The 26,215-nt window shown below is 41.6% G+C and overlaps 1 protein-coding gene across 2 annotated transcripts in view; it reads right to left on the bottom strand.

Annotated features, from left to right (window-relative positions):
• Positions 1 to 3,172: 3,172 nt before the first annotated feature.
• The window catches only part of pde1ca (phosphodiesterase 1C, calmodulin-dependent a), a 292,700-nt gene continuing 269,657 nt past the window's right edge, over positions 3,173 to 26,215 (bottom strand). For both annotated transcript variants that reach the window (XM_063054745.1, XM_063054754.1), the window contains one exon: positions 3,173 to 11,601. In XM_063054745.1, coding sequence (XP_062910815.1) covers positions 11,570 to 11,601 — 32 coding nt within the window. In that variant the 3' untranslated portion in view covers positions 3,173 to 11,569. The remainder of the gene's footprint in view (positions 11,602 to 26,215) is intronic.

The following is a 26,215-nucleotide window of genomic DNA, read 5'->3' as shown; positions in this document are numbered from 1 at the left end:
TGCATCTAGTGATCGCAATCCCATTAGTTTCTCAGTAAATATGCAAAAGGATAGGTCTGGTCCACGGGTTGAGACTATAAATGGAGTGAAGGCCAATTGTAATGGTATCAGAAATGATCTGGCAAGAGTGGATTGGGGCAGACTGTTTTCTAGCAAAGGTGTACTTGGTAAGTGGGAGGAATTTCAAAAGTGAAATTTTGAGAGTACAAATCTTGTATTTACCTCTCAGATTAAAAGGTAAACATAACGTGTAGGAACCTTGGTTTTCAAGAGATTTTGAGGCCCTGCTTAAGAAAAAAAAAGGAGGTGCATAGCAGGTATAGGCAGGTAGGAACAAATGAGATGCTTACGGAGTATAAGAAATGGAAAAGAACACTTAAGAAATAAATCAGGAGAGCTAGAAGAAGGCATGAGGTTGCCTTGGCAGACAAGGTGAAGGAGAATCCTCAGGGATTCTACAAAAATGTTAAGAGCAAAAAGACTGCAAGGGACAAAATTAGTCCTCTGGAAGATCAGAATGGTAATCCATGTGTGGAGCCTAAAGAGATGAGGGAGATCTTAAACTGATTTTTTGCATCAGTGTTTACTCAGGAGATGGACAGAGTACAGAAGTGAGACAAAGCAGCATCAACTTTATGGACCCTCTACAGATTACAGTGGAGGAAGTTTTATGCTTTCCTGAGGCAAATTAGGCTGGATAAATCCCCAGGCCCTGACAAGGTGTTCCCTCAGGCCCTACGGGAGGAAAGTGAAGAAATTGCCAAGGCCCTAGCACAGATATTTGAATTATCATTAACGCAGGTCAGGTACCAGAGAATTAGAAGATGGCCGATGTTATTCCACTATTTTGGAAAGTCTCTAAAAATAAACCAGGAAATTATAGGCCAGTGAGTCTGACATCATTAGAGGGAAAGTGTTTGGAAACTATTCTAAGGGACCAGATATATAAATATTTGGATAGACATGTGCAGATTAAGGATTGTTAGTATGGCTTCGTGCATGGTAGGTCATGTCTAACCAATCTTTTAGAGTTTTTCGAGGAAGTTACCAGGAAAGTGGATGAAGACAAGTGTTTTCTGCATGGACTTCAGCAAGGTATTTGACAGGGTCCTGCATGGGAGGTTGGCCAAGAAGGTTCAGTTGCTCAGCAATATGAGGTAGTAAGTTGGATTAGACATTGGCTTTGTGGGAGAAGCCAGAGAGTGGTAGGAGCTGGTTGCCCTTCTGACTGGAGGTCTGTGACTAGTGGAGTGCTGCAGGAATCAGTGCTGGGTCCTTTCTTATTTGTTATCTATACTAATGATCTGGATGATAATGTGGTTAACTGAATCAGCAAATTTACAGATGTCGCCAAGATTGGAGATGTGATGGATAGTGGGAAAGGCTTGAACAGCGATCTGGATTGGCTGAGAAATGGGAGATGGAATTTAATGCAGACAAGTGTGAGGTGTTGCACTTCAGTAGGACCAACCAGGGTAGGTCTTGCACAGTGAATGGTCAGGCATGGAAGAGTTTGGTAGAACAAAGGGATCTGGGAATACAGGTCCATTACTTCATTGATAGTGATGTCACAGGTAGATAGGGTCATAAAGAAAGCTTTAGGCTCATTGGCCTTTACAATTCAAATTATTGACTACTTCTTCCTCGTTTTCTACAATAAGTGACATCACCTATGAAACAGTGAATTCTGACCTGTTCAAATCTCCTTATTCTTCTGTAGCCTGGAGATCATTTATTTGCTTTCAATCTGTACATTTTTTTGTGCTATCTATGAAGATCTTGGCCTCGTTGATGCTCACCAGTGATTCCGGTCATAGTACCAGCTCATAAATGTAGACTTCCAGTGAGAGGATTTAGAGATATTTCCTGCACAATTGTTCACTCTAGAATTTAGGGACTCCCAACATTTTTTATGCCATGTCGCAATACCATTAAATGTAGGGCCTCGATGCTGGAAATGTGTCTTGCTTCCCACATTGCATGTGAGGTGCTTTTCACGTTTTCAAGCTGTCATTACCAAGAATTATCTTTAAATTGCTCCCCATTCTTTTACTTAATTAATATTAATTAGTCTAGCAACCTTATTTCACTGACCATGACTTCTAAGCATCTCCAGTTGAGACCCAGTGTAGATCATGGGACTGCTTCATAGAGAACCTTCATTCTGTCCCCTGTAAAAAAAAACGCTCTCCTGGTGACCACTCATTTCAATTCAACTTTCCATTCCCATTTTCACTTGTCTGTTCATGGCCTCCTCTACTGCCCTGATGAGGCCAAACTCAAGCTGAAGGAGTAACAGCTCATATTTCATCTGGGTAGCCTTCAACCTGATGGTATGAACAGCGATTTCTCTAACTCCTGGTAATTCCTCTCTTTCCTCCCCCCCCCACTCTCTTTTACCATTTCCCATTCTGGTTACCCCTCACCCCTTCTCCTCATCTGCCCATCTCCTCAGTCTGGAATCCCTCCTCTTTCCCTTTATTCCATGATTCACGGTTCTCTCCTATCAGATTCCTCCTTCTTCAAAACATCAGAATCAGGTTTAATATCAACAATATCGGCCTTGAAATTTGTTGTTTTTGTGGCAGCAGAACATTTCAATACATATTAATAAAAATGTGAATTATGGTAAATATATATATATAATAAATAAGTAGTGTAAAAAAAGTAGTGAGGTAGTGTTCATGGTTTCAATGTCCATTGAGAAATCTGATGGCAGAGGGGAGGAAGCTGTTCCTGAAATGTGGGTGTGCGACTTTAGGCTTCTGTACCTCCTCCTCATTAATGGTAGCAATGAGAAGAAGACATGTTGTCCTGGGTGATGGGGGTCCTTAATGATGGATCTTTTAAGGGAATTGAGTGTTTATTCATTTCCATGGACGTTGCCTGACCTGCTGAGTTCCTTCAGAGTTTTGTGTGTGTTGCTTAAAGTTCTATTTTCCTTTGTTATATTAGCTATCAAACCATGGTAGTAGATATGCTCACCTGAAGCTACTTATCAGTTACATCACCTGCCACATGGAGCTCTGTCTCTGAACGCAGCCAAATCCCATTCTTATAGAGCTGATTCCATTATTCCATTTCAAAACTACTAGCTATGAACTGGCATTTCAGATTTACTTGCATAACTCAAAAGACAATTAAATCAAACAAATCACTACAGACAGCCAGTTTCCACAGAGTTTATTTTCACATTACACGATGGGATAGCCACACAAAAGAAATGCATTCAGAATCCAATTTCATCATCGAATGACATGAAGAACAAGACTGAATATGCACATGCGACACACAATATGAGAATGTGGAGACAGGAACGATAAGCAGGGTTTACCTTGTGCATTTTTACTCTGTCGAATGAGCGAGACCTTGTTTTTCATATGTTAACTATTGAGCATGACAAACAGGTATACACAGCCAACGAACATATTTCTCACCAGCCTTATGATTTACAGTGGGGGGGGGGGGGAACTATTCAACTGTTTTCTACGATAACTAACATTACATATGAAGCAGTGAATTCTGAACTGTTCAAGCAAGGGAAAACTGCAAACACGTAACTGGTGCATCCAGTAGTATGTTATAGGAGACTTTTAGATTTGAAGCACACATACCATACTGGCTATGATATTTTAATATGTTGTTCTTTCAGGCAGCTACTCCTCTGTAGCCCCTATCAACATTCCATTTATCTAAGATACCAAAAATACAAACACTGCCACTTCATCATCGCGGATAAATGAAAGTGCACTTAAGCAAAATTGTGGAGCAAATCTGCACTCATTAAAGTGGTTCACTTATAAAATAAACCTGGTAAGTGTTGAGTGTTGAATAGATCTAATTAGCTTAAGATCTTGAAATGGAGTATATATCCAGTATAGAAGATAAATTATATATATAAAAAAAGATTTTATTGTGTAAAACTCAGCAACTAATTTGCAAATGCTATGAAGGACTTATCAGAATAAGGAAAGACTGTCATATAAGTATCAACATTTGCTACCACACCAAGTTAAGTCAGATTTTCCTTATAGTGGGCATTTTCCTTGAACTTTGCTGCTGAATGAATTGCCATCTTGTGTCGTCCAACAGTTTCTCAAGTAACATTAAAACTGTTCTCCTGTTCTCAATAAGATGCAACTTGGTTTTGCTTTCCCTAAAGAGCGAATTGCAGTAACTGGGCATTAAAAGACCACAAAGAAAACTAACCTGTGCAGTTTTAGAGTTCATCCATGAGAAAGGTCTATTAGTCCTTATTATTTCTGTGCAATCACTGGATATATGGTGGATTGATGGCAAATCTTCCCAATGCTCCATTACTCATTTAGAATCAATTGATTAAAAATATTTTAAACCACAAGTTATAAAAATGATACCATTGCATTAATCACAAATCAAAATTCCATGTTTTTAATCCACTCACTTCCCACACTTTAGAATATAAAACATAGAAGAGTAAAGCACAGGAACTGGTTCTTCAGCCCTTAATGCTGTGCTGAATCAGCTAAACAGTAAATCAAAAACCCACAAAAACTAATCCCTCCTCTGTTCACAATGTCCATGTCCCTCCACCCCCTTTATATCCATGTGCCTATTTAAATATCTCTTAAAACCCTCTAAAGTATTTGCCTCTACCACCACACCAGGCAGTGCATTCCATGCATCCACCACTCTGAATTAAAAACTTACCCCCTATATTCCCTTTGAACCTACCCCCTCTCACCTTCAATGCATGCCCTCTGATATTAGACATTTCAACGCAGGGAAAAAAGCTACACCCTGTCTACTCTATCTATATCTCTCATAATCTTATAAACTTTTATCAGATCTGCCCTCAGCTTCCACTGATCCAAAGAAAAGAACGCAAGTTTGTCCAACCTCTCACGATAGCAAATGCCCCCTAAACGAGGCAGCATCCTGGTAAACTTCTTTTGCACGCTCTCCAAATCCTCCTCATCCTTCCTATGGTGGGGTACCAGAACTGTATGTAATACTCCAGATGTGGCCTTACCAAAGTTCTATAAAGTTCCAACATAAAGCCTTGACTTTTGAACTCAATGCATCAACTAATAAAAGCAAGTATTCCAAAAGCCTTCTGAACCACTTTCATGGAGCCATGAACTTCGACCTCAGGATCTCCATGCTCAGCAACACTGTTAAGGGTATTGTCCTTAGCAGAGTACTGTCTCCTTGCATTTGCCCTACCAAGGTGGCTTTGGAGGTTTGGAGGTGGTGCAGAGGAGGTTCACCAGGTTGATTCCAGAGATGAAGGATTAGACTACGAGGAGAGGTTGAGTCACCTGGGACTGTACTCGCTGAAATTTGGAAGGATGAGAGAAGATCTTATAGAAACATAAAATTATGAAAGGCATAGATAAGATAGAGGTGGGAAAATTGTTTGCTCTTGTGAGTAGAACTAGGGGACAAAACCTCAAGATTTGGGAGGGTCAATTTAGGATGAAGATGAGGAAGAACTGCTTTTCTCAGACAGTGGTGAATCTGTGGAATTCCTTGCCCAATGAAGCAGTGGAGGGTACCTCAGTAAATATATTTAAGACAAGGTTGGATAGATTTTTGCATAGTAGGGGGGAATTAAGGGTTATGGGGAAAAAGGCAGGTAGGTGGAAATGAGTTCATGGTCAGATCAGCTATGATCTTATTGAATGGCAGAGCAGGCTCAACGGGTCAAGTGGCCTACTCCTGCTCCTATTTCTTATGTACAACACCTTGCAGTTATCAGGGTTAAACTCCATCTGCCATTTCTCTGCCCATATCTGCAACTAATCTATATCATGCTGTATTCTTTATCAGTCTTCTACACTAACCACAACTCCACCAGTCTTGGTATCATCTGCAAGACTGGAGTGGTAACATCAAGACATTATCCAATACGCAAACACTTAACCTATTTACATATAATAGAGCTAAAAATATTAACATCCTATGTAACAATATCGTTATAACAATTCCTAACATTTCTGCTGTATCGTGTGCATCTGCTCAGAGAGATAAATGATCACTTATTTATCCAGTCCCAAGTGAATATAACTATGCAACCATTAATCTTCACTCAGACATATCTATTATACATATCAGAGTGAAAAGTCCCAACAAATGGTTAATTATATCAGGGATGTCTCACTTCAAATCAACAGCACAAAAGAAATGTTTCTTTTAGCTATCTTTCCATTTAGGAAACACAGCGTAACATTAGGGTTTTAGATAATATCCAAACTGCTTCAGTATATTTTCCAGAACACCACTGCATGTATGTGTTTCCTCTCGATTATCAGATGTTCATATAAAATTCAGCTTGTTGTTTTTAAGCTAAGGTTTTGATCAGGACTTGCAAGATATCACAATAAAACTGAGGGGAATAATAGTTTAGAATTCATGGGTTAAAAGGGCCACTGTTACTATGTGTGTGGATTTGCTACTCTGAAGTAAAACTGAGTAATCAAAGCAGAGTGTGAAAAAGAACATATTTTACTTAAGTTTTCTTGTATTGCTGAGGAGCAGTGGAAAGCAAGAAAGATATGAGTACAGGCTGGGTTTGTAAATGTTGCAGAAAGGACATCTCTGGCAGTAGGAAATGAGTCAGGTATATGAGTCAGGCATTAGTGGGGTTGACCATGACCTTAAAGTCGAATTCAAGGGAGATCACACAAGCTGCTGTTTGAGATTTGCCAAGTTAAGTTTGAGAATTAGAATGGATGGAGTGCACGGGGCCGATGAAAAGCTGCACTAATCAATAAACTTTTACTTACAAGAATCATCACATGTTAAATGCATGCTATACGGCTTGTCCAATGGCATCCACACACAGGATGAGAACCCAGAAGCAAACTCACTAATGTTGGGATTAATGTGCTATGTCCCTGACCAAGTAGTGCACATAAATGTTGTGATAGGTGATAAATTTTACTGTGCCTAAAATTTTAAGCCAGCTACATTCCACCACAGGAACAACTTGTGTATTTTAGCAAGTAACTAAATTAGTATTCTTCACTAAAGTCCTCAAGGAGTATGATTTCAAACATTACTTTTACTTTTGACTTCATTAAGTCCACGAATAACATTGATATCTTTTAATAATTCTTACAGTATCCAGAGATGGAACAGTGGAATGCATGAATTAAGTGTGGCACCAACTAGAATCTTAATTCTTATTGTCTACTGTTGGCTTCTATTTTCTTACTAGTTTTGCATTTTAAATGTTCAACAGCATTTATTGGACAAAAGTAGAATATCTTGAAAAGAGTCTCCTTACTATAGACTTTGTTAATCATTTCATTAGTATACAGTTGAAAGTGATCATTTCTACATCACTGTGGTGGTGGTGACGAATCTGCAGTTAATGGCAAATCTTATTGTCTTGACACGTATTGCGCAATGTAGTGCTAGTTAATCATCCACACTTACTATTTAGAATATTGTTGTAGAAGACATACAGTGTAGTGGTTAACATTGACAATTTACATCAACGACATGCTAAAGATTATAGGTGATCAAGCAATCTTGGCAAACGACAAACAGACAATGTAACTTTAGTATGAATAATATTCTCAAGCTGTAACTAAAACAACCTACAGATCCAGGTCATTTCAGGCATGGAGTTGCTATGTATTTGGGCAACTACAATCAATGGAGTTTGAGTTAAAGCAGTTTCATTGCGCATTGAGGAAAAAGGCAGATGTAACAATTAAGCTGAAGTACTGTTTTACTAGCCACCTTCTCCAATGACAATGAATGTTCCAAGAAAATCATGATTTTCCATAATGATTTTTTTTAAAAGGTAAAATTTTGTTTTCCTGGAAAATGCAGAGAGAACTGTCTTTACTAATTGTATTTCTTCACAGAATCCTATAGTAAATGCTTTAGATGTGCATGTCAGGAACTTGGTTCAGTGTTCTCGATCTAAATAGTTTGTCATAGCCACAATTACTTAGCTTTACATGAAGAGCAATTAGAAAATGAAGATAAAGACACATGAATGCCCAATTTCATGACAAAAACTGAGATCAAGTGCATCGATCTTTGAGAATGGCAGACATGTTGAGAGCATATTTAGCAAATTACAGTATATACAATTTTTGGCTTCATAAGTAAAATCAATAAGGTGTGGGGGGAATTGAGAAGAAACTTTTTTTTACACAGTGAATTATAGTGATATGGATTTCACTGTCTGAGAGGGTGATAAAAGCTGAGACAATCAATGATTTCAAAGCAAATTAGATAAGTACTTGTGGAAATGGATTTGAAGGGCCATGGGGATAGAGCTAACTGGATTGCTCGAAAGAAACGCTCAATTGCTCTATGAACGATAACAGGGGCACACATTTGCTAGCTAATGAGAAATACTAAGTATTTCTCACTACTACACCCACTCTGATCAGTATCTTGTTCTCAACGCTGACCCAAAATCAAATTGGACATGACATATAATTACTCTAGCCAGAAAAAGTTGAATGTTGTTTTTTTTCCCCATTTTCCAATACCACAAATCTTTTTCACCATCAATAGAGTTCATCAGGAGAATGGTGGAAAACACTTCATTTACCTGCATTTGTGTCAAAACTCAAGCAGCATGATGCTATCCGGGATTTACTCCCATTTGAAAAAGTTAGTATAAGCTTTTTTTTGTGGGGAGGCGTGGAGCTGAGGTCCTGTCTCACAAATTTGATCGAGTTTCCTGAGGTTTGACAAAGGTGATTGATGAGGGTACACAGACTTGAATAAAACATTTGAAAAGTTCCAGAAGATTAAGTCACATGGGATCTACTGTAAATTGTATACAAAATTAGGTTGGTTATGAAAGATAAAAGATGGAGTGCTGTGATGAAGGAGTATTTTTTTCTGACTGCAGGTCTGTACCCAGTGGTGTTAGACATGTATCAGTGCTGGGACCACTGTTGTTTGTAATATACTATATCTATAAATCATTAGATTGAAAATGTCAGGAGATTGATGAGTAAGTTTGCACTCAATATGGACATTTGTGAAGTTGAGGATATTGAGGAAGGTTGTCAAATGACATAGCAGGAACAGTATCAGTTGGAAACCTGGTTGGAGAAATGGCAGGAGGAGCTCAGTCTGGCCAAGTGTGAGGCGATGCATTTGGGAGGTTAAATGTAAGGGGGAAACTATATAGTAAATGGCATGATCCTCAGGAGCATTGATTTACAGAAAGATCTTGGAGTGCAAGCCTTTTGCTCCCTGCAGTGACAACACAAGTGGATAGAGTGATAAAGAAAACAGACTGTGTGCGCGACTTAAAAAATTGGGAAATTGTGTTGTAGTTGCATAAATCTTTGGAGTGTTGTCTCAATTTCTGCTCACCACACTATAGGAAGGAGGTGGGAGCTTTGGTGAGGCACAAGAAGAGGTTAATCAGATTAAAGCTTAAATAGGGAGAGGTTAGACAAATTTTGGATAGTTTTGTGTGGAGTGTTGGAAGCTGAGGAGCGATCTGATAGAAGCATATAAAATTCTGAGAAGAATTTCTGATAAATAATCAGAGCCTTTTCCCCCAACGTATCCACATCAAATACTAGAGGGCATAGGTTTAAGGGGCGGGGGCAGAATTTTAAAGATTTACGAGGCAAGCTTCTGTTTACACAGATAGTGGCAGGTGCCTGCAACAGACTGCCAGGAAAGGTGGTAAAGGCAGATACAATTGCAATGTTTCCTGGGCATCTGGACACGCACATGAGCAGGCAGAGGGATATGGATAAAGCAGATGGGATTATTTAGTTTATCTGTGCAGATGTAGTGGGCCAAAAGCCCTGTTCCTGTGCTGCATACTGATCTATGTTCTAAACCAGCCCACTTTATGACCAGGTCATCCAGCATTTAAAACTTTCACATTCTCCACTACTGTTATCTACAAAATGCCCTGTAGCAATCTTCAGGCTTCTTTGATATACCTTGAGTGAAAATCCTGGAGCATTTTATCCTACATCTCAACCTCAGAGATTACAATGATTCAAAGTCCATTTATGCAAAGTTAGTGTGTTGTCTCTCAAAAATAATGTATATGAACATCAACTTTAATCTAGTGCTTTTAATGTTGTAAAATATTTCATAGAAATGTTAACAAGTGAAATGTGACAAAGACATCAGATCACATAAATAGGGCAGATAAAAAACATGTTGATAATATAAGTATTTTTGGGGGGGGGTTAGAGAAGAGGAGGGTGGATTGGTGGGGTAAGGAAAACAACTGTAGTGTTCTAGGTCTTGGCAGCTTACACCGCAGAGACAGATGGAATAATTAATACAGCAAACTCAGTGAAAAGAGGAACAGTTACTGTAGACCCAGGGCACGTGTTGGACGCTTGGCCAAGTGGTTAAGGTGTTTGTTTAGTGAGCTGAAGGTCGCTGGTTCGTGCCTCAGCTGTGGCAGCGTGTTTGTGTCCTTGAGCAAGACTCATTGTTCTAGTGTCTGCGAGGAGTGGCGCCCCACACAGACTTCCAATCTGCGCCTTGTAAGGCATGAAAATGCCTGGCGCAGGCCTCTCATGGTCCAGATCAACGTTCCCTCCCGCCCAGGACCATTTGTCTGAACCAGTTCCTGCTGAATGTTTATAGAGCAATTTCTGTTTTTATTTCAGATTTCCACCATCTGCAATTTTTTATTCCTAATTATGCTTAAATCATTAAAATTTGAGAAGTACAGAGATCCTAATGGTCATAGGTGGGGAGGTCATGGTGGACACAAGTACTGAAATCAGCATTCTGCCAGAACTGGGAGCAGAGGTCACAGCAGGAATGGCGAGCAGGACTTTCCAATCAGGAAACAAGCAGAAATGTTTTGGATGATCTTGTGTTTACTAAAACTTGTGGGACAGCATTTGCAAAGACATGGGTTTCAAAAGCAAGTAAGTCGAGATGTGATGATATCAGAGGTGGAAGTGGTGGGTTTAGGAATGAAATGAATAAGTCAATTATAGTTTTGCAAATAAGGACACAAAATGATTCCAAAATGATATAGTAGTGTTATATAAGTGAATAGAGTAAATCAAATTGTATTTCCAGCTTAAACTGGTAGGAAGATGGTGCTATTTCATGAAAAAAGGTTCTACTTGAATCTTTTATTCCTACATATGCTACAGTACGGTTCTAAAGAAATTTTTCTGGCAGAGAAGCATCAATATAGCATAACACACAAATGTTACATTGTGCTATCCTTAATTCCACTCTTTGTGCTTTACCAGCATTCAATGAATATTTCTAACATAGCTTCATAGCATTTACGCATTCAAGTTTAATTCCTAAGATCTGCCATCAGGATAACACTTTAAAACACCAGTTATTACAATGGGAGAATTAGGGCCCAGACTTAAAAGAAAAAGTAAAAACATGGAGAACTATTTTTACCTCTCCAAAAATAATGCAATGTTAAACAAAAATGATGAACACCTTAAATAAAAAAAACAGTGAATTTAGCTGTAAGTCTTTTTAAAATGGTCAATGGGAAGAGCAGTACTTGAAACACAGTTCAAGCTTTCATCTGTCAGCCAGACTTTGTACGGAAAAAAAACTGACAATCTGAACAAGCACGAGGGCGCTAGTTTCCAGTGGCAGGCTGCACGTCTGACCCTGCAAGAGAAAGAAGCAGACATCAGTGTCATATTCTGGTTATGGTTATGAGAGCTAATAGGGAAGGAATGCAGCAACAAGTTAATACAATGAGCTACACTGTATAACATTCAGGTCATCACCCAACCATCCCCCTCCCCAGCCCAACCACACTAACTGGATCTGGAAACAAGACGCCTGACCAAGCTGATTCTCTGTTTCTATGTCCTATAAAGCAGAGCAGGCAATGAGCAGTGACTAGGGAATGAAGTGAGGACTCATTGCTGTCAACAGACCATGAGCTGTTTTCTTTACTTTTTAAAAAAGTTAAAATGTAGTTTTATATAATCTCAACAATAGGATAATATTTACAACTTTAAGTACTGATAACTAATCCTCCAAGAGGATCACAACCTTGTCATAGGGTTTGGAGGCTTGTGTGTCTCAATGATCCGAAGAGATATGTTGGCTGGAGTTAAGGCCTTGTACTTGAACTGCTAAATCCATGCCAAACAGATCAAAGGGAGAAGGCCAGACTAAGAGTGGTCCACCAGACCTCCAGGTTCAGGGGTTCCGCTCAGAGCTAACGACCCTGACTGATAAAACAAAACTGTTTCAGAAACAGCAATGAAGGGTCTGTGTGCACCGGTATTCCTGAGTCTCCTCCCAGGATTTGCATGACTGACAGTGAAGACTGAGATGAAGTACTGGCATGATGAAGGAAGCCCTGAACACCTCCAAGACCAAGATGGCCAAGGACAGACAGAGATGGAGGACCTTCATTGTTGCCATGAATGTCAGAGGCATTACAGGCAGTAACTACCTGTAATTGATAATTAATTTAAATTAACTTAAGAGTAAAACAAAGAAAAATATACAGTGCATTTTCCTACATTTATCTTTATGCTCAAGGTTGAAACCTTAATTAAAACGAATGGGGTGTTCTAGCCAGGCTGCTATAAAGTTGAGTAGCCAGATGTGAAATGTACCTGGCACCTCAGTTCAAATCATTACTGTTCTGCCCTGGTCCACCAGTGGTCAGTCACACTAGTGGTAAAAGAAGGTCAGTGGAACTAAGTCCAGGATTTTGTACCTTGTGAGAGAATAAACATAGATGTTGATGAACAGTATATCACAATAGTTAGTACAACGCTTCACAGTACCAGCGACCCAGGTTCAGTCCCTGGCACTGCCTGTCAGGAGTTTGTATGTTCTCCCTTTGACCACATGGGCTTCCTCCAGGTGCTCCGGTTTCCTTCCACAGTCCAATGGGTAGGTTAACTGTTCATTGGGTTTTGTCCCATGATTAGGCTCGGATTAACTCAGGTTGCTGAACAGCGAAGCTCGGAGGGCTTACATAGAAACATAGAAACATAGAAAATAGGTGCAGGAGTAGGCCATTCGAGCCTGCACCGCCATTTATTATGATCATGGCTGATCATCCAACTCAGAACCCCGCCCCAGCCTTCCCTCCATACCCCCTGACCCCCGTAGCCACAAGGGCCATATCTAACTCCCTCTTAAATATAGCCAATGAACTGGCCTCAACTGTTTCCTGTGGCAGAGAATTCCACAGATTCACCACTCTCTGTGTGAAGAAGTTTTTCCTAATCTCGGTCCTAAAAGGCTTCCCCTCTATCCTCAAACTGTGGCCCCTCGTTTTGGACTTCCCCAACATCGGGAACAATCTTCCTGCATCTAGCCTGTCCAATCCTTTTAGGATCTTATATGTTTCAATCAGATCCCCCCTCAATCTTCTAAATTCCAACGAGTACAAGCCCAGTTCATCCAGCCTTTCTTCATATGAAAGTCCTGCCATCCCAGGAATCAATCTGGTGAACCTTCTTTGTACTCCCTCTATGGCAAGGATGTCTTTCCTCAGATTAGGGGACCAAAACTTCACACAATACTCCAGGTGTGGTCTCACCAAGGCCTTGTACAACTGCAGTAGTAGTTCCCTGCTCATGTACTCGAATCCTCTCGCTATAAATGCCAGCATACCATTCGCCTTTTTCACCGCCTGCTGTACCTGCATGCCCACTTTCAATGACTGGTGTATAATGACACCCAGGTCTCGTTGCACCTCCCCTTTTCCTAATCGGCCACCATTCAGATAATAATCTGTTTTCCTATTTTTACCACCAAAGTGGATAACTTCACATTTATCCACATTAAATTGCATCTGCCATGAATTTGCCCACTCACCCAACCTATCCAAGTCACCCTGCATCCTCTTAGCATCCTCCTCACAGCTAACACTGCCACCCAGCTTCGTGTCATCTGCAAACTTGGAGATGCTGCATTTAATTCCCTCATCCAAGTCATTAATATATATTGTAAACAACTGGGGTCCCAGCACTGAGCCTTGCAGTACCTCACTAGTCACCGCCTGCCATTCTGAAAAGGTCCCGTTTATTCCCACTCTTTGCTTCCTGTCTGCTAACCAATTCTCCACCCACACCAATACCTTACCCCTAATACCGTGTGCTTTAAGTTTGCACACTAATCTCCTGTGTGGGACCTTGTCAAAAGCCTTTTGAAAATCCAAATATACCACATCCACTGGTTCTCCCCTATCCACTCTACTAGTTACATCCTCAAAAAATTCTATGAGATTCGTCAGACATGATTTTCCTTTCACAAATCCATGCTGACTTTGTCCAATCATTTCACCGCTTTCCAAATGTGCTGTTATCACATCCTTGATAACTGACTCCAGCAGTTTCCCCACCACCGACGTTAGGCTAACCGGTCTAGAATGCCCTGGTTTCTCTCTCCCTCCTTTTTTAAAAAGTGGAGTTACATTAGCCACCCTCCAATCCTCAGGAACTAGTCCAGAATCTAACGAGTTTTGAAAAATTATCACTAATGCATCCACTATTTCTTGGGCTACTTCCTTAAGCACTCTAGGATGCAGACCATCTGGCCCTGGGGATTTATCTGCCTTCAATCCCTTCAATTTACCTAACACCACTTCCCTACTAACATGTATTTCGCTCAGTTCCTCCATCTCACTGGACCCTCTGTCCCCTACTATTTCTGGATGATTATTTATGTCCTCCTTAGTGAAGACAGAACCAAAGTAATTATTCAATTGGTCTGCCATGTTCTTGCTCCCCATAATCAATTCACCTGTTTCTGTCTGCAGGGGACCAACATGTGTCTTTACCAGTCTTTTCCTTTTTACATATCTATAAAAGCTTTTACAGTCCGTTTTTATGTTCCCTGCCAGTTTTCTCTCATAATCTTTTTTCCCCTTCCTAATTAAGCCCTTTGTCCTCCTCTGCTGAACTCTGAATTTCTCCCAGTCCTCAGGTGAGCCACTTTCTCTGGCTAATTTGTATGCTTCTTCTTTGGAATTGATCGTATCCCTAATTTCTCTTGTCAGCCACGGGTGCACTACCTTCCTTGATTTATTCTTTTGCCAAACTGGGATGAACAATTGTTGTAGTTCATCCATGCAACCTTTAAATGCTTGCCATTGCATATCCACCGTCAATCCTTTACGTGCTGTATCTCAATAAATAAATAAAAATAAAATATTTTGTTTAAAATTGACAACCATAGTCATCACTATTGGACCCACTGAATGACTCTAAGAAATATTGCCAGTAGGAAATGATTAGCTTGCCACCAAAGCAACAGCTATCACTTGGTGTCCTTGCCATTCCCCACTGAGTGCTGGAGTCTAGAACCAAGTCATATTTCACCTAATTTCCTTATCAGTCAGCAGTTTGTTGGAAAACAACTAAAAAGTTCCACCCCAATGGAGGGAAAGCATAGTTATAAAAATAGCCCTACTATTTAAACTACAAAGTGTAACATTTAGATAGTCATTAAAATATGCATTTCAATATTATCATTTTGTATCTAAATGTGATATTGCTGGTAATTACCGCCCCCCCCCTTCACTATTCCCAAATTCCACTTCCCTCTCTCACCTTATCTCCTTACCTGCCGATCACCTCTCTATGGTGCATGGTGCTCTCCTGCCCCCTTCCCTTTCTTCCAAGGCCTTCGATCATCTCCTATTAGGTTCTCCCTTCTCCAGCCCTTTATTTCTTTCACCAACCAACTTCCCAGCTCTTTACTTCACCCCTCCTCCCTCTCCCGGTTTCACCTACCAGCTCACACCTCGTACTTCTTTCTCTTCTCCTTCCACCTTCTCACTCTGACTTTTCATCTCTCTTTTTCAGTCCTGATAAGGGGTCTTGGCCTGAAATGCAAACTGTTTACTTTTTTCCATGGGTGCTCCTGGCCTGCTGAGTTCTTCCAGCATTTTGTGTGTATTACTTTGACTAACAGCATCTGCAGAATTTTTCCTTGTCTGGTGATATCGATCATGGTTAGTGGAGCAAATGAAATGTCATAGTAACTCAGTTTCTAGAAATTGAAGTGCCAAAGTTTTCATAGTCATAGTATACAGAAATAGGTGCTTTGATCTACCAAGTTCACACCAACAAGTGAGTATTCATTGATAATTCATAACTCTAATCCTATTTTATTCTTCCTGTTTTCCCATAGACTCTCCCTAATCTACTGTTCACCTACACACTGTGGCAATTTTACTTCTGCTAATAAACCTACCAAATAATGTGTCTTTACACCATAAGACATAGGAATGGAATTAGGCCATTCAGTCCATCGAGTCTGCTCTGCTATATCATCATAGCTATTCCCTTCCTCTCTCAACCTCATTCTCCTGCTTTCTTCCCATAACCTTTACTGCCTGACTAATCAAGAACCTACCAACTTCCGCCTTAAGTGCAGCCAGTAACATGGCCTCCACAGGTGCCTGTGGCAATGAATTCCACAGAATCACCACCCTCTGGCTAAAGAAATTCCTCCTCATCTCTGTTCTAAATAGACTTCTCTCTATTTTGAGGCTGTACCCTCTGGTCCTAGACTCCCCCCACCAAAGGAAACATTCCCTTCACATCCACTCTATCTAGCCCTTTCAACATTTGATAGGTTTCAATGCGATCTCCCCTCATTCTAAGTTCCAGTGAGTACAGACCCAGAGTCTTCGATCAATGCTCGTATGATAAATCTTTCATTCCCAGGATCATTCTCGTGAACCTCCTCTCAAACCTCTCTAATATCAGCACATCCTTTCTTAAATAAGGAGCCTAAAACTGCTCAAAATACTCCAAGTGAAGCCTCACCAGTGCCTTATGCAGCCTCAACGTTACATCCTTGCTTTAACAAAGGGTGATTGATAAGTTCGTAGCCTAAGTTAGAAGGAGTCAATTTGAGAAAGCCTAGCACATCTATGTTTTAACATAGTCCCCTCCTACATTTACACACTTATTCCAGCGGTTGTGTAGCATACGGATCTTGGACCTCCAGAAAGTGTCCACAGCAGGGGTGATTGATAAGTTCATGGCCTAGAGTAGAAGGAGATGAGTTATTAACTTCAAACTTTCTGCATAATCACTCAAAGAGTTGACCTGCATGTGCATGTAACAAGAGCTGTATAACTCATCTCCTTCTACCTTAGGCTACGAACTTACCAGTTACACATCTGTGGACATTTTCTGGAGGTCCACGATCCGTATGCTCCACGACTGCTGGACTAAGTGTATAAATGTAGGAGGGGACTATGTTGAAAAATAAATGTGCTAGGTTTTCTAGAATTGACTCCTTCTACCTTAGGCCACAAACTTATCAATCACCCCTCGTATATTCCAGTCCTCTTTAAATGAATTTGAACATTACATTCACCTTCCTCACCACCAATTCAAACTGCAAATTAACCTTTAGGGAATCCTGCACAAACACTGCCAATTACCTTTGTACCTCAGATTTTTGAATTTTCTCCCCATTTAGAAAATGATCTATGTTTTTATTCCTTCTCCCAAAGTGCATGACCATACACTTGGAGACACTGAATTTCATCTGCCATCTCTTTGCCCATTCTCCTAATCTGTCTAAGTCTTTCTGCAGTCTCCCTGCTTCCTCAACATGACCTGCCTTCCTTTGGAATGGAGGAGTAAACTGGATTATGCATAGAAAACCCAGTCTCAGTCTCCTGCATATAAATAGCAAGCGGACTGCATCTGTGGTCCCGATTAAACCTCGGTCACCGAAGTTCCATCAGCTCTATCATCTGTGCCACTGTGTTGTCCAAACCCAGTGGACAGTAGGTACAGCAGAACACAGTTCACTGATATCCATCAGAGTACAGATTGGTGTAAAACACATTTGTAAAAGATTTTGAAGTGTACAGTTTGGTTGGCACATCAGTCTGCTAGACAGGTTGACAAGTCATCTGATTACTAATTCTACTGCCCACACTGTGCATGTGGACACAGCTATGTAGCTATCTAAATAACTTCTCAAAAATCACCCGAGGTGGAAGCTTTCTTTGAGGGTTTTTTAATGAGATTTTTTCGGGGGAAACTGCAGAAAGCTAAGCAAAATGCGTATTAGCTTCAATTCAGAATCTTTGTATGCCTGAATATACTAATGCTGTTGATTATTCTCACAACAGGTGTTAACCACAGAAGTACACGTATGCAACACTCCATAACTATGCCGTATAAAAAAGAGTAAACACGTGGCGCAAAGATAAACTTAAACGTGGGACTTTGTTCAAAATATACCTATTAAATGTCTACTTCTATCAACAAAAATGTAAGACTCACAGATACTGTTGTCTTAAGGGCAAATAATGAGTGGATGGAGATGAATGTCTTTCCACTGTATGCTTCAAATCAGAATTAAAACAAACTGTGCAGGAAGTAGTGTAAAAAAAACTGCTTAAGTGTTGGATGTGATACTCATACAAAAAGAACTGTGCCTCTAGAGGCCAGAACACTGATTTTATGTCAATTTTCTATACAACAGCAACTAACACATAGCCATACAAGTGGAAAGGGCTAGCACGGAGAGACTTTGGACTTAGGTGGACATATATTGATGGTTACTAATAGAAATTATAGGGGGAAACAGCAAGGAAACAGGACTTTCGGCATCATGGTCTGTGCTGACCATGAAGCATTTATAATTCTCCATGAATCCCATTTGTTATTCTCTCCATATTCTTGGTAGGGACAGGACTGGCAGCTAAAAATTCCAGGGTACAGGTGCTATAGATAGGGTAGAGGTGGATGAAAGAGAGGGGGTAGGTTGCATTTGTGATTGAAGTGAACATTACAGTTGTCTGAGATGAAATTCTAAGTGATTATCCATTGAGGCATTATGGGTGAAACTGAAACACAAGAAGGAGATGGTCTCTTTGTTGGCATTGTGCTATTGATCTCCAAATAGTCAACAGGAATTAGAGGAACAAGCATGCAAAGAGATTGCAGGAAGTTGCAAGAATAATAGGGGTGTCATCATAGGGGATTTTAACTTTGCTAATATAGAATGGGACTGCCATAGTGCCAAGGCCTTAGATGGGGTACAATGTGTTAATTGTGTTCCAGAAAGTTGCCGTACACAAATAATGAAGGCCTTACCATGCAGAAGGACTTTGGACCTTGAGATATTTAATGACAAGTCTTAGAGCTAGTCTGCAATAGAGCAGAGGAGCTATTAGATGTTTTAAATGTATTAAAGTAGATAAATCTCCAGGGCCTGATCAAGTATACACAAGATCATTGTGGGAAGCTAGATATGCGTCGGCTTTTTAGGTGGGGTTGAAGTGGTGGAAGACTGGTTGGTGGCAAATGCTGTGCCTTTATGTGATGAGATATACCAGCATTAGGAAAAGCGGAGTTTGATTAAAGATAGCACGGCTTTGTGACTGGGACATCATGTCCGAAGAACGAGTTTCTTTGAAGAAGTAACCAAGCAGGTTGATGAGGACAGGGCAGTACACAGGGTCTATGAGGACTTCAGTAAGGCCTTTAATCAGCTTCCAAATGGTAGGTTATAATTGAAATTTAGAATGCATGGGATCCAGTAAAGAGCTGACAAATTGGATTTGGCTTGGCATGGTGGTAGAAGCAGAGGGGGACAGTAGAAGCCTATTTTTTGGACTGGAGTCCCATGGCTCACATTATTCCCTAGGGCTGGGTGCTGGCTCACAACTATTTTTCATCCATATAGTAATGATCTGGGTGAAAATATACAAGGAATGATGAGTAAGTTTTCAGATGACACTGAAATAGGTGATGCCATAGACAGTGACAGCCTAAGAGTCCGGCTCGGATTCAGAAGCCTAGGATCTCAGGGCTCTGGAGACGGACAGATCGTGGGGTCGGTGTCACAACAGGAGACCCATGTGTCGTCGGGGGAATCAGAATATCTGCAGTTGTGTGCCCAGTTTTTTGGGCACAGAGCTCGATAAAAAGTGACGTGATGGACTTTTAACATCGTAAACCAGCGAGTTGTTTGTTATGTCTCCCCACTTGTTGGGAAAATAGAGAAACCTCTTTCTCCCTTAATAGAAAGAGGGAGAACCTGTGATATGTCGAATACCGGGTGAAACGCAAGATTTTGGGGTAACTGCAAGTTTGTATCTTTGCTGTTGCTTTGCTCACGCTGAGTGCTCGGATGCAGTGCCGATGCGGTTTCTTTGCAGATGGGGGAGGGGGTTGTTGCTTGCTGCTGCTTACACGCAGGATGGGGGAGCTGGGGGGGACTTTGGGGTTCTAACATCTAACTGTCATTCATTCTTTGGGGCACTCCTCTGTTTTTGTGGGTGGTTGCAAAGAAAAAGCATTTCAGGATGTATATTGTATACATTTCTCTGACATTAAATGTACCTTTGAGTTCAAGTATGCAGTTCCTGGTGTTGCAGGCAGAAAGAATAGTGAAGATTGCTTTGGGCACGCAGGCCTTCATCAGTCAAAGCACAGAATAAAAGTTGGGATTTATGTTGCAGTTGTATAAGACATTGGTGAGGTTGCAGTTGGAACATTGTGTTCAGTTTTGGTCACCCTGCAGTAGGAAAGATGCCATTAAGTTGGAAAAAGTACAGAAGAAATTTACAAGAATGTTGCTGGGGTTTGAGAGAATGAGTTATGGAGAAAGGTCAAGCAGGTTTGGACCTTTTCCCATGGAAGCACAGAGTAATGAAGGGGGATCTTTAGAATATATAAAATTATGAGATGCATTGATAGGATGAATCCACAATCTTTTCTGCCCCAGGGTTTGGGATTCAAGAGTAAAGTGTATAGGCTTAAGGTGAAAGGGAAGAGATTTCACACAGAGGATGGTCGGGATATGCAATGAGCTGTCAGATGAAGTGGTTGAGGCAGATACATTAACAACCTTTAAAAAGTACTTGGGCAGATACATGGATGGGAAAGATTTAGAGAGAATTGAGCCAAACACAGCGAGATGGGAATCTATGTTGGCATGGATCAGTTGGATCGAAGGGTCTGCTTCTGACCTGTATGAGTCTGAGTCTCTTTAATGGTTCACTTTCACTTTCTCATCTCCTTTACATCAGAATACACTACTGGAACCTTTGTTTTGCTGCTTCTGTCCCTCCTCCTGCGTCTCCAATGTCCACTCCTCCCTCCTGCATCTCCAGTGTCCACTCCTCCCTCCTGCGTCTCCAATGTCCATTCCTCCCTCCTCCTGCATCTCCAATGTCCACTCCTCCCTCCTCCTGCGTCTCCAATGTCCACTCACCTTCCTCCTGCGTCTCCAATGTCCACTCCTCCCTCCTCCTGCGTCTCCAATGTCCACTCGTCCCTCCTCCTGCGTCTCCAATGTCCACTCCTCCCTCCTGCGTCTCCAATGTCCACTCTCCTCCCTCCTGCGTCTCCAATGTCCACTCCTCCCTCCTCCTGCGTCTCCAATATCCACTCCTCCCTCCTGCGTCTCCAATGTCCACTCCTCCTTCCTCCTGCATCTCCAATATCCACTCCTCCCTCCTCCTGCGTCTCCAATGTCCACTCCTCCCTCCTGCGTCTCCAATGTCCACTCCTCCCTCCTCCTGCGTCTTCAATGACCACTCTCCCTCCTCTTGCGTCTCCAATGTCCACTCCTCCCTCCTGCGTCTCCAATATTCATTCCTCCCTCGTCCTGCGTCTCCAATGTCCACTCCTCCCTCCCTCCTGCGTCTCCAATGTCCACTCCTCCCTCCTCCTGCATCTCCAATGTCCACTCCTCCCTCCTGCGTCTCCAATGTCCACTCCTTCCTCCTGCGTCTCCAATGTCCACTCCTCCCTCCTGCGTCTCCAATGACCACTCTCCCTCCTCTTGCATCTCCAATGTCCACTCCTCCCTGCTGCGTCTCCAATGTCCACTCCTCCCTCCTGCGTCTCCAATGTCCACTCCTCCCTCCTGCATCTCCAATGTCCACTCCTCCCTCCTCCTGCGTCTCCAATATCCACTCCTCCCTCCTCATGCGTCTCCAATATCCACTCCTCCCTCCTGCGTCTCCAATGTCCACTCCTTCCTCCTGCGTCTCCAATGTCCACTCCTTCCTCCTGCATCTCCAATGTCCACTCCTCCCTCCTTCTGCACCAACAATGTTCACTCCTTCCTCCTCCCGCTTGCTCTTTGTTCCTTTTCTCTTAATCTCCCACTCCTCTTTGTCTGCTTCTTTTGCTATTCACCTCCCACTGTCTCCCAGCTCCATATTTTCTCCCCTCCTCTACTTGGCGCAGCCTACCTGTCAGTACCTCCTCAGTGCATCAACCACCTCGGACTCCATTACCACCACTTCATTTCTTTACACTAGCCATCTCCCCTCTGCCCTCTCAGTCCTGATGCAGGGTTTCAACCCGAAACATCAACAATTACTTTCTTTCCGCTACTTGACCCACTGAGTTTCTCCAGCAGATTGTCACTCTCTTGTATTTTCTCTCTCTTTTAAGAAACAAAATGATATTTCTTGCAGACAAGCCAGGGTCCAACAACCTACCACTCTGGTGGCAGCACAGAGCTCATGTCTAAGCCATGCCTTTACATTCCTCTCATCCCAAATTGTATCCCTTATTTCAAACCACTCCCTCCTCACACCATAACCCATTCATGTGCCTTTCTTTTTCCACCTGGCCAGGATGTGACTACTTTTCCAGAGTTCAGCTCCCCTTTTGGAAATTAGCATGCTGCATGTGAAAGAGAATAGTTTAGATTTGGGATCTGCTTTTGTGGATCACTGGATGTATGTATGACTCATATAGGATGAAGGAAAGACCATCCAAGGTGCCAAGTTAGCAGAAGGCAAGGACTCAAATGAAAACATCTCCAGAAAACTAAAACGAGAATTGTAATGTGGCAGCATTCCAAAGCTGGCTGATGGCCTGAGTAATGAGAGTTGATGTGTTGATTATCCTGCTTGGGGCTTTTAATTACTTTTTCACACACATGGTGAGGAAATCATTCATAAGGAGAGCATAATCATTGCTTTTGAACTGAGTAATCTAGTGCCTACTCCCTTTTTGGCGAACAGCTGTGGACCAAGAGTAATGTACTAGCCAGATGGTTAAAGCAGGCAGATGTCCAACCCAAAAGGTCATGAGTGGGCGAATTGGGTTGTTTATATCCCTGAATTTACTCCAGAAGAATGTGTGAAATATTAAGGGATACAAACAAGCTGAATTTCACACATAATCTGCAAGGATTGTGGACCCATTCTTTAGAGTGTGCATGCCATGGTGGTTCCAATACTTGCAGATCAATCAATCCTCCAACATTCTGCCTCAGCTCCCATTAGGCACAAACAGAAATCATCTAACATCTGCATACTCAGGCGGGAGCTCAGACTTCATTGCTGCAAATTCGTTCATTGGTTCAAACTAAGCCATAATGGCTCTGGTTGTCAAAACTCAAAAAGGCCTTTAAAGATGACCACTAGTGGTTCCAGGAAGAAGGAATCAACAATTGCCTTTCAGAAAGTGAACACCTGTGGTCCCACCACTGCCATTCTGCTGGTGACTTCCTGTAGGTTGCCATCCAAACTTTCTGTGCCAAATGGCAGGAAGGCAAGTTCTAAATTATGAACACGGGATTCTACAGCTGCTGGAAATCCAGAACGACACACACAGAATGCTGGAGGATGAAGAGGCAGCATTCTTGGAGAGGAATAAATAGTTGGCATTTTGGATGAGACCTATCAACAACTTTGGAAAGGAAACGGGAGGGCTCCTATCTTATCCCTTCTGGCTCCCCTCTTACACCTCTTCTCTTCACTTGTCTATTATCTCTTTCTGATGCCCCTCCTCCTTCCCATGGTCCACTGTCCTCTCCTATCAGATTCCCCCTTAAAGTCATAGGAAAGTACAGTACAGAAACAGGTCCATGCTAAACCATTTGAGCTGCCTACTTCCATCGACCTGTACCTAGATGGTAACCCTTCATACCACTATCACCCGGGTACTTATCCAAACTTCTACTTAAACTTTGAAACTGAGCTTGTATGCATCATTTGTGCTGATAGCTCGTCCCCTGATGTTCCCCCTAAACTTCTCACTTTTCACCCTTAACTCATGACCTATAGTCATAGTCTCACCCAACCTCAAATGAAAAAGCCTGCTTGCATTTACACTATCTATACCCCTCATAACTTTGTATATCACTATCAAATCTCCCCTCAGTCTTCTACAAGGAATAAGGTCTTAATCTAGTCAATCTTTCATTGTAACTCGGGGCCTCTAGTCCCAGCAAAATCCTTGTAAATTTTCTCTGTACTCTTTCAAAGTATTTACATCTTTCCTGTAGGTAGGTGACCAATAATGCACACAGTATTCCAAATTAGACTTCATCAATGTCTTATCATTCTATCTCATGTACTCAATATTTTGATTTGTGAAGGCTAATATGCCAGTAGTTTTCTTTATGACTTGTGCCACCAATTTCAATGAAAATATTGACTGTATTTCCAGATCCCTTTGTTCCACAGCTCTCCTCGGTGCCTGAACATTCACTGTTAAGACCTACCCTGGCTGGTCCCAGAGAATGGCAACACATCACACTTCACTGCATTAAGCTCCATCTACCATTTTTCAGCTGGTCCAGATCCTGCTGCAAGCCCTGATAGTCTTCGACGCTGTCCACTACACCCCCAATCGTGGTGTCATCTGCAAATTTGCTGATCCGGTTAACCACATTATCATACAGGTCATTAATATAGATGACAAACATCAACAGACCCAGCACCAAACCATGCAGCACCGCACTAGTCACAAGCCTCCAGGGTTCCTAACTTACCCACTACTGATGTCAGGCTCACCTCTCTATAATCTCCTGGTTTATTTTTAGAGCCTTTCTTAAACAGCGGAACAATATTAGCTACCCTCCAATCCTCCAGTACCTCATCTGTCACTAAGGATGATTCAAATATCTCCGCTAGGGCTCCTGCAATTGCTGTACTTGCCTTCTACAAGGTCCAAGGGAACACCTGGTCAGGCCCTGGGGATTTATCCATCCTAGTTTGCCTCATGACAGCAAACACCTCCTCCTCTGTAACCTGTATAAGGGCCAAGACCTCGCTGCTGCTTTGCCTCACTTCTATAGACTCTGTGTCCATCTTCTGAATAAATACAAATACAAAAAATCCATTTAAGATCTCCCTCATCTGTTGGCTCCACAGGTGAATTACCATTCTAATCTTCCAAAGAACCAATTTTGTCCTTGCTATCCTTTTGTTCTTAACATATCTACAGAATCCCTTAGGATTCTCCCTCACCTTATCTGCTAGGGCAACCTCATGCCTTATTTTAGCATCCCACCCCACCCCCTGCTCCCAGTTTCTTAAGTATTCTCTTGCATTTCTTATTCTCCATAAATACCTTATTTGTATTGCCTGTCTATACTTGCTGTGCAACTTCTTTTTTCTTAATAAAAGCTTCAATATCTCTTGAAAACCAAGGTTCCCTAAATGTGTAAAATACCTTTTATTCTGACAGGCACATACAAGCTTTGTCCTTTCAAAAATTCACTTTTGAAGGCCTCACACTTACCAAGTACACCTTTGCCAGAGAAACAACTTGTCCAAATCTACACTTCCCAAATTCTTCTAATACCATCAAAATTGGCCTTTTTCCAATTTGAAATCTCAACGTGAGGACCAGACCTATCTATTTACATATTTACTTCAAAACTAATGGCATTATGATCACTAATTGTTCTCCTACACAAACTTCTGTCACTTGCCCTGCCTCATTTCCTTTTAGCAGATTATTGCACACTCTCTCATTGGGACTTCTATGTACTGAATAAGGAAAGTTTCCTGAACACATCTGACAAATCTCTACCATCTAGTCATTTCACAGTTTGAGAGTCCCAATCAATAAGGTGGAAAGTTAAAATCACCTACTATAACAGCCTTATGTTTCTCGCAACAGTCTGCGATCTCTCTACAAATTTGTTCCCCTAAATCCCATGGTCTATTGGGTCATCTGTAATATAGCCCCATTAACATGGTCATACCTTTCTTAATCTGCAGTTCCACCCACAGACAAGTTCTTTGGTCTGTCCTGAGTACTGCTGTGACATTTTCCCTAACTAGCAACACCACCCCTCCTGCTCTGTTCTGTCTGAAACAACAGAACCCCAGAATACTGGGCTGCTAGTCCTACCCCTCCTGCAACCAAGTCTCACTAAGTACTACAAAATCATAATTCCATGTGTTGATCCATGCCCTGAGTTCATCTGCCTTTCTCACAATACTTCTTGCATTGAAATATAAACAGCTGTGGACATTAGTCACACCATGCTCAACCTTTTG

Source organism: Mobula hypostoma, chromosome 1 (genome assembly GCF_963921235.1).
Source record: "Mobula hypostoma chromosome 1, sMobHyp1.1, whole genome shotgun sequence".
Classification (NCBI taxonomy): Eukaryota; Metazoa; Chordata; class Chondrichthyes; order Myliobatiformes; family Myliobatidae; genus Mobula; species Mobula hypostoma.
Note: the sequence above shows the minus strand (reverse complement) of the source record. Positions and strands in the feature narration are given on the sequence as shown.